Source organism: Saprolegnia diclina (genome assembly GCF_000281045.1).
Source record: "Saprolegnia diclina VS20 unplaced genomic scaffold supercont1.31, whole genome shotgun sequence".
In the NCBI taxonomy this organism is placed as follows: domain Eukaryota; phylum Oomycota; class Saprolegniomycetes; order Saprolegniales; family Saprolegniaceae; genus Saprolegnia; species Saprolegnia diclina.
In genome coordinates, this window is record NW_008246098.1 from 544,755 (window position 1) to 555,335 (window position 10,581).

Sequence of the window (10,581 nt, forward strand, 5' to 3'; positions counted from 1 at the left end):
TCGAGCGTCATCAAGTAGATAAACCCGACCGAGATCGACACGACAGGATTCAGAAAGTTCTACGCACCGTCCGCCTTGATACATTGATACACACAAAACGAGCAGTACCCAAAACACGGCTTGCCACATGGCGTTGACGCGCGCAATGTCAGCTTGGAAGAGGTTGTTGAGGTCGCCTTCGGACCGGTCGTGGAAGAAACTCGATGGCTGCTGCAAAATGACGCGCAGCAATGACGTTTGGAGGTGCTTGGTCGCGCGCGAAATGAGTTTGGACTGGAAAAAACCTAGTACAACAATCGATAAATAAATCGACTAAAATCGACTAAAATCAAAGATATACCCATGGCATAGTCGGCAGCGATAAAGGGGACGCAGATCGCCAAAATACCAATGATACCCGTCAGAAATGAATCGTACGCGATAAACTTGAGATCGACTTCTTCGTTGTTGGCGCCGCGCGTCAAATTTTTGAATTTGCGCGACACGCCAAGCTTTTGCGTGCCCGTGAGCATCCCCGTGCTATAGTCCCAGTCGGGCACGATGGTCTTGTTGACGTACGACGGGAATGCTTCGTCCGTCAGTAGCTTGAGGTAGAACGAGAGCAGTGGCACAATCGCCGCCGAGACGCACACGACAAGCATCGTCGCGAGCAGGAACCAGCGCTGGTTGCTCCTACACCACCCGAAAACACTGCATTTAAAAAACAAATTTTCGCGGGATCGAAGCACGTACCAGTGCTTGAGCGTGGACGCCATGACCTCGCGGATGCCGTACGCTGCATGATCGGCGAGCTGGACTTGCTGAAAATGCGACAAGAACGCACTGGCCGTCATCTTGTTGGGCCGGAACGCATACGCCCGCTCCACAAAGGTCATGAAGGCTTCGGGGAGCATGTAGCCGTCGTCGGCGCCACATAGAATGCGCAGCTCCGTCTCCATCTTCTCGACCGACGCCTAATCTCGATAGATCGATACGCTGACAACAGTATCCAAAAGATACCGCGGAAATGGATGGTAGCTGGCGGATCGAACCCCGCAGCGACGCGATCGAGACGCGGTCCGGCTTGGCCGAGCGATGCAGCTTCTTCGAGTACGTTCGCGCCGGTGGCTTGACAAGGATGCGCAAGACAACGAGGAAGCAGTACGCGAGCGCGATGTCGGCTTCGTACAGCTGCAGCTTGTATTTTTTAAAGATGTGCCACTTGTCGACGTAGCCGTCCGTTGTGATCGCAGCGCCTTGGATCTTGTCGGCAAAGACGAATCTACGCATCTACCATGACAATACCATCGCAGATAGATGGCTACCGGCAGGCGAGACAGGCGCAGAGCAGCAGAAACGCGATTGCATCGACGAGGTTCGCTCGCGATGCGACGAGCTTGCGTCGCAGGCCCATGGTCCGCAGCGCGAGGTCGACGGCCTGCACGAGCAGACAGGCCGACGACGCGAGTCGCAAGTACAGACTTCCGTCCGCGTATGTTTCGGTCGACGTGGCTGCAACGCCAAGGCAGTTGGCGACAAAGTCGAGCACGAGGATGCACACGATCGAGTAGTGCCAGCCGCGGGCGTCGACGAGGCGCAAATACCGGCGCTGGTCTTCTGGCAGCGCATGGCCCGACGATGGATCTAGTCACATGCACCGTGATGGCAGGCAGTCGCAGCGGTAGCTCGTACCCGAGGCAAGCTCGACAAACGAGGCGACGACTGGCGTCGGCATGGCGGCGGAGTCGCAAAATGATCGGCAAGAGCCAGTTGCGAGATCGCTGTGACGCATGGTCATCCGGATACGCAAACGGCAATCTCGACGCAAAGGGGCCGTGGCACGACCCCTTTACGTGAAAGACAGGCGGTCCCCCGGATACGAGCCGTGTCAAAGGGCAAACTCGACATGGATACTGGCGCGTCTACGCCGACTCGGGCTGCGCTGATGCGCGTGAGGTGTTATGACTAGACTTTAGTCAAGTGCCCTCAGACCGCACGACCAGTGACGTCTTCGGCGCACGACCATTCCAACCGTTCGGCTCCAGTCCAACCGGTTTGGATTTTAGCCTTGTCGATCCTAACCCGCCAACACCACTGCTGATGGCTAGCGGTCAATCGCGTCGCCTCTTGCCCCACTCGAGCGTCGTACAAGGCGACAAAGAGGCTGACGCAGGAAGGATCGAAGTGGGGACCAGAGCCAGCAAAGCCCGACCAAACGCAGTATTGGCTATTACATGTTGGTCGGAAACAACCATGCGACGGAACTCTGTGCGTTTGAACAAGTTCAGCGTTATTAGAAAGAACACTGTAGCTATCGATGCTGTTGTTAGCTTTTGCGAGCACGGCTGTGACTCGATACTTGGATTCGTTGGGCTGACGGTCGTTTCTGAAGCGTTCGAAGCGAGCTGCTGCATCTTGTGTTCGGCAAAGTTGCCGCTGGTGTTGAAGCGCTGGGTCGTGTCTGCTCGTACCGCAGTATTTAGTTCGATGTTATACTATAATGTTATACCATGCACGATGCACAACATGACGATCTCAGTGGTGGCGCCCGTCGTAGTCGGCCCCAGCGCGGCTACATGAGTTTTTGCCCTCCGGATGGACGCGAAGAGTCGATAGGCGAGATAGTCATTTTGCATTTAGCCGTTCGATAAATGCAAAATGACGATCTCGCCAACAATCGACCCTTTGCGTCCATCCGGACGGCAAAAACTCAACTTCCTTGCTGCGCCGGAAAGTACCACGTCAATGAAACCCCAGCGACTGGGGTCCGCCACAGAACCCAGTGCTGGTGCCCACTCGCACGGATTCAGGCGCAGCGCTACTTATGCTTCAAGTTCGTTTTTGCAAATTTGATTCAACCCGAGAACGTTGGATGAACCAATTCACCAAACGCACGTCGAAGGGAGCCAGTGGACGTGGACATAAGATGTGATTGGTGCCAACAGAAAGGCGGCACTGTTTCCCACGTCCAGGCGCCATTTCTCACACGAAGCAAATGGCGCAGGGAGGACCCGATCAGGGACCCGATGGTGCATGATGGACCATGTACTTGGTCCATCCTCTCTCTCTCCGACGGTGTCGTCGTCTCTATATATCGTATTACGAGCTAGCGCTAACTACGCTTCTACGCGTCCGATATCCTACTTGGTCGCAGTGCGACGCTTGCCAACGACCCGCGCAAAACACACATAAAACACATAACACACATAAAACACATAGTGGGGCACGATCCGGCGGAGTGTATTCATCATTTCTTCCGCCAAAGACAACTTACATGGTCCGAGGTCGCGGCTCGTCGGCGCAAGTCCTTCTATAGTGCTATAGACTCTCCACCGACTAGTGATTAGTGGAGGCGTTGCAGCCGCGTCGACGAGCGCATGGACGGTGTGCTGTATGTGGGAAATGTTGGATTTACCACCTGCTTTTGAAAAATCCGACCAAGCCAGAGACATGGTTGGAATATAGCAGAACTGAGTTTGCCCCATGCCGGCCACGACGACCAAGCCGCTGCACCTGCGCTGCCTCGCGCTCGCCGACAAGCGGTCGTGGCACTACACGCTCCTGACTGTCCTCGTCCTCGACTTTACCGCCAACTGCCTCGCGGTCGCGGCCACGACCACCGAAACGTACGCCGACATTGGCCTGTACCTCCGGCTCGCGTCGACGGCCTGCCTCGGGCTGCAGCTGGTCGACCTCGTGCTGCGCCTATTTGGCCTCCAAGGCGGGCTTTGCAAGTCGTTCGCCAACATGGCTGACCTCGCCGTCTACCTCTGCCTCTGCGGCTGTCTTGGCGCGCGGTACATCTTTGCCGACAACTTGGCAACCGCCAAGATCCTCAAGGACGGCTTCACCAACCATTGGAAGGTCAAGACCAAGTACAAGCTCGACCAGATCGAAAGCTACATCGCAGTCGGCTACTGTATGCTCGTGACGCTTCGCATTCTGCTCAAGCCACAGGCGCGCACGTACTCCAAGACGCTGCACCGGTCGCCCAAGCCGGACCGGATCCTCATTCAGTCGCTCCGCGCGTCGATTCGCCTCTTGCCGCAAATCACTGCCGTACAGTCGTCGCATACGGTTGCTTTGGTTTTGACACGGATGTAGGCGGCGGTCGAGAGCATGGAGATGGAGCTGCGCAAGGTCTGCGGTGCCGAAGACGGCTGGATGCTGCCCGAGGCCTTTATGGTCTTCATTGAGCGCGCGTACAAGCACCGACCGTCGCGCATGACAACCACCGCCTTCCTCGAGCACTTTCAACAAGTGCAGATGGTCGACCACCAAACGACCACGTACGGCATGCGCCACGTCATGGCCTCGACGCTGCGTCACTGGTATATTCTATTTTCCAAAATTATCATTTTAGACTCGAATCTTTTTCGATGGCATGTCTCATAGCTCTGCGGTAGGGGCAACCAAAAGCTGTTTCTGGTGTGCACGATGTTTGTCGTGGGGGTGGCCGCGTCGATTGTACCGCTGCTCGCGTACTTGCTTCAGTACATTACGGACCGCGCTTTTCCCTCCTACGTTGTCAAGCGCATGACTCAAGATCAGATCGACTTTATGTACGATTCGGGGTTTCAGTCGCTGTACATCACGACGTACTCGAAAAATATTACGTCCGACGACAACGGGAAGGAAGTGATTCTCGATTTCTACGACAAGGACGCGCTCGTGATGGGCGTCATTGGCCTCATGGCGATCTGCGTCCCGTTTATCGCTGCCGACTACGCCATGGGTATATCTTTGATTTTAGTCGATTTTAGTCGATTTATTTATCGATAGTTGGACTAGGTTTTTTCCAGTCCAAACTCATTTCGCGCGCGACCAAGCACCTCCAAACGTCACTGCTGCGTGTCATTTTGCAGCAGCCGTCGAGTTTCTTCCACGACCGGTCCGAAGGCGACCTCAACAACCTCTTCCAAGCCGACATTGCGCGCGTCAACGCCATGTGGCAAGCCGTGTTTTGGGTACTGCTCGTTTTGTGTGTATCAATGTATCAAGGCGGACGGTGCGTAGAACTTTCTGAATCCTGTCGTGTCGATCTCGGTCGGGTTTATCTACTTGATGACGCTCGAGCCGATCATTGGCAGCTTGGCGTTTGCATTTGCGATCATCATTGTGACGTCGGGCCCGCAAGGCCGCGCCGGTGCGTTGTTGTATGCATGTCGAAATGTGAATCTGAATCTGAATGTAGGCAAGCGATCGCAGTACTTTGGGTCGCAGAACGCCCACGTCGCGGCCGATGTGCAGAATGCGATCGCGTGCAACAAGGTCGCGTATCTGTTTTTACCAGATGTCTGACAACGGGAGTCTAGGTGGTCCACGCGTACGAGATCCAGGCGCCGATTCTGGCCAAGTTTGGTGCGAGCTTTGGGACACTCCGGAGTGCGCAGTTTGCCAAGGACTTCTGGAGCGGCATCGTCCAGATCTACATTGAGTCGGCCATGTTTGTGTTTGTGATGGTCATGACCATCTGCCTCGGCATCAAGGTCTCCCTAGTCGTCTTGTGGACAGATTGTCAAATGGATTCTGGTAGACGTACCGCGGGGATATCACGTCGGGTGAGTTTTTCGCCTGTCTGACGCTGCTCAACCGCATCTCGACGCCGGTGACGGTGCTCGGCGGCTTTATGCGCGTCGCGATCGGCAACGCGTCGAGTCTCCAGCGCCTCGACGAGATTCTGGTCCAGGTATATATATATACCTTTATCCCTACCCCTCGAGACTAACAAATATTGAAAAACAATTAGGCGGACAAGACGGCCAAGCAGCTCCAGCAGTCGGACATGACGCTGCCAGAGCTGCCCAAGATGCAGCACGCGCTCACGGTCGACCATGTCTCGTTCAAGTACGACGCCGAGAGTCCGCACTGGATCCTCAAGGACGTGAGCGCGCTCTTCAAAAAGGTATTCCCCAACAAACATTTGTTTCATAATTATATATAAAATGGACTAGGGCGAGTACGCGTGCATTGTGGGTCCGAGTGGCTGCGGCAAGAGCACGCTCCTCGGCTGCCTCATGCAGTTTTACCCGATCTCGGCCGGCACGCTGCGCCTCGACTCGTACGACACGCAACACTACTCAAAGGCGAGTCTCGCCGACCAGACCGCGGTCGTGTTTCAAGACGGCGGTGTTCTCAACGGCTCGATCCTCGACAACATTGCGTACGCTCTTCCTCTCTCTACTGTTACATGGCCTTTACGATGCATGTGGGTAGGTATGGTCGGGACGGCGCGACCCGTGAAATGTGCTTGGAAGCCGCCAAGCTGGCCGAGTGCCACGTCTTTGTGGACGGTCTCAAGGACGGCTACGACACGATCATTGGGCAGCACGCGGTCGTCAACCTCAGTGGCGGCCAGATCCAGCGCATTTGTCTGGCCCGCGCACTCGTGCGGCAGCCGAGGTATATATTTTTCGATCTTTTTGGTTGATACACTGATACACTGCTACTTGTAGTCTGCTCTTGCTCGACGAAGCCACGAGTGCACTGGACCCGGAGACCGAAGCCAGCATTGTGCAGACGCTCGAGAAGCTCGTGCGCTCACTGCACATGACGGTACACATTTCATTTCTGCGTTTGGAGTTATAGAGGATTTATCCATGTCGTTTGGTCTAGATTATCTCGGTCACGCATCGCATTGCGACGACGCAGAACGCGGACGCGATCTTTGTCATGCAGAACGGCGAGATTGTCGAGCAGGGCACGTACAACGAGGTAACGTTGCGTGGTTCTAGTCTGGACAAGGGTTTAGGGTTCATTCGTGTAGCTGCTCTTCAAGCCCAACTCGGTGTTTGGAGAGCTCGCCAAGACCAAGGAGTCGCAAAAGCCCGATCGCTTCATCCGGTTTGGCTCCCGGGCGTCCATGGGTGGCGACGCATCGACGACGTTTGCCGCTTTGGAGCGTCTGGCGCGCGGCCTTGAGAACCGCAGTGTACACTATTGTCGATGCTATGGTGAACATCATATGACAATATTGCATAGATGATGGAGCGGTCGCGCACCGGTAGCCACACGCCAGGTCGGATTCGGTCCCAGAACGGCAGCCAGCTCCGCGGCACGAACCTCGAAGTGAGCACGCCAATGCTCGAGCCTGTGGTAGGATGACGTGTGGGATTTTCAAATTGTATAAATGTCTATCGATCATAGGGCGGGAACCTGCGCTACATGCGGACCGAGTCGTCCCAAGACACGTCGGTGCCGATTCACATGGGGCGCCAGCCAAAGGACAACGACGGCAGCTACATTGTGCTATAAGCGCGCCTTCCGTCGGCCTAGTGCCCTTTTTCTATCTCCGCTAACACGAATTATGTTTGCATCAACTTTTGTCCCGACGGCTTGCACTCCTCTGTCGGTGGTCCGAGTACAGGAGCCTGCGTACGACCTCGCGCGAGCTCTGACTCGGCGAGTGGGGTCCACCACGGGATGGATCTCTCCGTACGCAGCTCACTCCCAACGACCAAGAGCTCGTGCCGACTCCCACGCCTTCAGGCGTTGCGCTACGTATGCAAAGTCTTTGTGTAATTATGGAGATAACGCGGAACACGTTCATATATATATATCAACTTTTGTCGCTATTTTTTGTCGGCCGATCGTGCTAACTCGTCGAGTTTGCATTCAGCGCATCTCGCCTCGCTATTTTGTGACCTCATAAATAGTTGTTCTGAACCCCTTCGTCTAGTTGTCTCCGTAGCTCTTGTATAGTAATGGTCTCTGGCACGTGAATACCTGTTGCGTCGTCCGGCGAAGATGCGATGTGGCAAGCCATGGCAGGAGGCTGCCACGTAGGGCTCCAAAAATGCATTGCTAGAGGTTTTAAACCCAAAAAGTAAGTCCCCCTACTGGTTTCGAAGGACCTCTTTATCGAAACAAAGAGGTTTTATGGACCCTGCTTTTGTGCGAATGGACCGGTACCACCCCCATGGAGCGGTTGCCAGTGACGGCCTGGGACACTTCAACGTCGCCAGCGCGGACGCAAGAGCAGCATGCGCGACGCCAAGCTCTTCAACGGTACGTCTACCTCATCGGAGGCGCTGCGCTCATCACCCCATGGCACCTTAGACCAGGTTCACGGCTACATCCGCATGAGCCCGACGTGCGTCTCGATCATCGACACGCCGCAGTTCCAGCGGCTTCGCGACTTGAAGCAGCTCGGTACGCCGCCTTCTCGATCGCCGCCTGTAGCCTTGCGCTAGGCACGCTCTACTATGTCTTTCCCGGTGCGAGCCACAATCGGTTCGAGCACTCGCTCGGCGTGGCGCACCTCGCCGGCGAGACTGTCGCCCGCTTCCAGTCGACGCAGCCCGAGCTCGACCTCTCGGCGCGGGACATTGATCTGCTCGTACGAACAACGGATGCCCGCTAACATACTGATATGTGCGCGATGTAGAGCGTGGCCGGCCTCGCCCACGACCTGGGCCATGGACCCTTCTCGCACGTCTTTGACGCCGAGTTTATGCCAGCCGTACGCCCGGGCTCCGACTACACGCACGAGGCCATGTCACTGCGCATGTTTGAGTTCCTCATCGACGACAACCATATTGACATGGAGCGCAATGACATGCGCTTTGTCCAAGAGCTCATCAACGGCGCCAAGGCGTCCGTCGCTCAACATGGAAAATGCTGATGCTCACATGCGGCTGGCGTAGCGTGCACGGCAACACCAAGCGCCTCGATGACCGCGGCTACTTGTACGAGATTGTGGCCAACGGCCGCAACTGCATTGACGTCGACAAGTTTGACTACCTCGCCCGCGGTAGGCCCCGCTTCGATCCTCGTGGGCTTTTTTATTTTTATTTTTTTGAATTTTGCGTAGACATGCAAAACCTCTTTGGCGGCAAGAAGGGCTACAACTACAGCCGTCTCTGGCACTACAACCGCGTGATTGACAACGAAATTTGCTACCATGCGTCGGTCACGTCGGACATTTACGAGCTGTTTGACCAAAGATACTACATGCACAAGCAGGTCTCAAACTTTGGACGTGGATCTCAACGTCAATCTCAACTTTAAAATGGTGTAGATTTATGGACACCGCAAGGGCAAGGCCGTCGAGTACATGATGTGCGACGCCATGGTCTTGGCCGGTACGTCTTGTATTCCTATGTATATATTGGACAAAATGTGTCCATGCAAAACGCAAAATTCACGTTTTGATCCTTTTTTATAGACAAGACGCTGGGTATTTCAGCGTCGACCGAGTCACCCGAAGACTTTCAGTACATGACCGACCACATCGTCAAGATGGTAGGACGCTCATTTGATTCGTTTGTGAGATGTGACGCTCGCGCGTCATTAGATTGAGTGCTCCAAGGACCCGGCGCTCCAGGCGGCGCGCGACATTGTCCGCCGCATCCGTCGCCGCGAGCTCTACGAGTTTGTCGACGAGTACCTCGTGCCATCGACGCTCACAAACGCGATTCCCAAGGTCAGTTTTCAAATTTGCCTATCGCTTGCAACTCAAATTATTGGTTTGAAATCAGGTGCGACCGGCCGATATTGCGTGTGCTGGCAACGCGTCGGGCATCGACTTGAACGTCGATGACATTATTGTCTACGACGGCAAGCTCAACTACAACCTCAAGGTACCGTATCCATCTCGAAATGGCGCTACCCTAGCCCTACCCTACCCGCGACGAATACTCAAAGCGGTTTTAGGACAAGAACCCCGTGGACATGGTGTCATTTTACACGTCTTCCAATTACAACGGTATGTGTGTTGATGGGTGTATTAACATTTTGGTATGGACACGATTCGTAGAGAAGTTTCACACGCCCAAGCAAGAAGTGAGCCTTCTCTTCCCGGAAAAGGTACGACACTATTTATCAAAAATGGCGATCTGGAGCTAGAATATCGATTGTAGTTTGAAGAGCGCATTTTGCGCGTGTACAGCCGGACGAGTGACAAGGCGATCGAGCAAGCCATCTCGGTACCCTACTCGTTTAAATGACGTGAGCAAGAACTTGTTGTCGGAAATTAGGAGGCATTCCGAAACCACATTGCTCAATTTTCTCTCAAAGTCCCATTTTCGCCTGCGTCCAAGGTCTCAATGCACGAATTTGAGTGGAAAAACTCAATTCAAGAGTAGATTGGCGGGCCAAAGCGAACGGACCTTCCTCGTCTCCCGCCGTCCGCTCGAAGTAGACACAAATGATGGTAGCCCAAACGTATCCTCATCATTATAATTGTGTAGAGCTCCACCTCGACGACGAGTCGGCGGGCTGCACCAAGCGGCTCAAGGTGCAGATCCCGGAGTAACTTTGCGATTCGCCTGCATGACGTGGCAACGCGAGACGCCGCTTTGATAATGCTTTTTAATGCTTGAAATGCAAAACGTTGTGATGCACTGCGTGCAAGCGTTGCCAGACAGTTGGCTTCCTGCACGTACCTTTCTCGGCGAACTGTTGTACATAATTGTCGTCGCGACGCCGTTATCGCTCCGCTGGTATCGCCCAAGAGCAGACCACTTGTTTCGCTCGGTATGTACTTTCTAAGCGAATACCAAGGCGCGTTTTCGTGTCAACAAGGGACACTCGTCCTAGCTTCAAGGAAGCAAATGCTACGCCTCGCCGCTTTCCTCAGTCACAGGTTGCACCATTGGTATG

General features: G+C 54.6%; 3 protein-coding genes across 4 annotated transcripts in view; 2 read left to right on the forward strand and 1 right to left on the reverse strand.

Moving 5' to 3' along the window:
- The window catches only part of SDRG_09748, a gene marked incomplete at its 5' end in the record, with an annotated part of 3,915 nt that extends 2,201 nt beyond the window's left edge, over positions 1 to 1,714 (reverse strand). For both annotated transcript variants that reach the window (XM_008615699.1, XM_008615698.1), the window contains 6 exons: positions 109 to 284; positions 341 to 672; positions 733 to 953; positions 1,000 to 1,261; positions 1,305 to 1,623; positions 1,672 to 1,714. In XM_008615699.1, coding sequence (XP_008613921.1) covers positions 109 to 284; positions 341 to 672; positions 733 to 953; positions 1,000 to 1,261; positions 1,305 to 1,623; positions 1,672 to 1,714 — 1,353 coding nt within the window. The remainder of the gene's footprint in view (positions 1 to 108; positions 285 to 340; positions 673 to 732; positions 954 to 999; positions 1,262 to 1,304; positions 1,624 to 1,671) is intronic.
- Positions 1,715 to 3,462: 1,748 nt separating this feature from the next.
- SDRG_09749 (hypothetical protein) lies at positions 3,463 to 7,298 on the forward strand (the record flags this gene model as incomplete). Its single annotated transcript, XM_008615700.1, has 16 exons — positions 3,463 to 4,038; positions 4,084 to 4,310; positions 4,386 to 4,714; positions 4,771 to 4,946; positions 4,996 to 5,125; positions 5,174 to 5,250; positions 5,295 to 5,468; positions 5,516 to 5,668; positions 5,729 to 5,884; positions 5,934 to 6,142; positions 6,196 to 6,381; positions 6,435 to 6,534; positions 6,595 to 6,693; positions 6,746 to 6,910; positions 6,961 to 7,074; positions 7,126 to 7,298. The coding sequence occupies 16 exons, from the start codon at positions 3,463 to 3,465 to the stop codon at positions 7,231 to 7,233; spliced, it is 2,979 nt and encodes a 992-aa protein (XP_008613922.1). The 3' UTR covers positions 7,234 to 7,298.
- Positions 7,299 to 7,921: 623 nt separating this feature from the next.
- On the forward strand, positions 7,922 to 10,271 carry SDRG_09750 (hypothetical protein). Its single transcript, XM_008615701.1, has 15 exons — positions 7,922 to 7,986; positions 8,038 to 8,130; positions 8,172 to 8,317; positions 8,366 to 8,574; positions 8,625 to 8,731; positions 8,792 to 8,943; positions 8,999 to 9,062; positions 9,146 to 9,222; positions 9,275 to 9,403; positions 9,459 to 9,560; positions 9,634 to 9,685; positions 9,737 to 9,786; positions 9,840 to 10,019; positions 10,065 to 10,116; positions 10,170 to 10,271. Exons 1-13 carry the CDS (start codon positions 7,962 to 7,964, stop codon positions 9,924 to 9,926), a joined length of 1,293 nt encoding a protein of 430 aa, XP_008613923.1. The 5' UTR covers positions 7,922 to 7,961; the 3' UTR covers positions 9,927 to 10,019; positions 10,065 to 10,116; positions 10,170 to 10,271.
- Positions 10,272 to 10,581: the final 310 nt, after the last annotated feature.

Excerpts from the sequence above, each read along its gene's own strand:
- SDRG_09750 (XM_008615701.1), top strand. The coding sequence starts at position 7,962 with ATGCGCGACGCCAAGCTCTTCAACG. Across the intron at positions 7,987-8,037 it reads CGACGCCAAGCTCTTCAACG|ACCAGGTTCACGGCTACATC; the intron begins GTACGTCTACCT and ends ATGGCACCTTAG. Across the intron at positions 8,131-8,171 it reads TCGCGACTTGAAGCAGCTCG|GCACGCTCTACTATGTCTTT; the intron begins GTACGCCGCCTT and ends GCCTTGCGCTAG.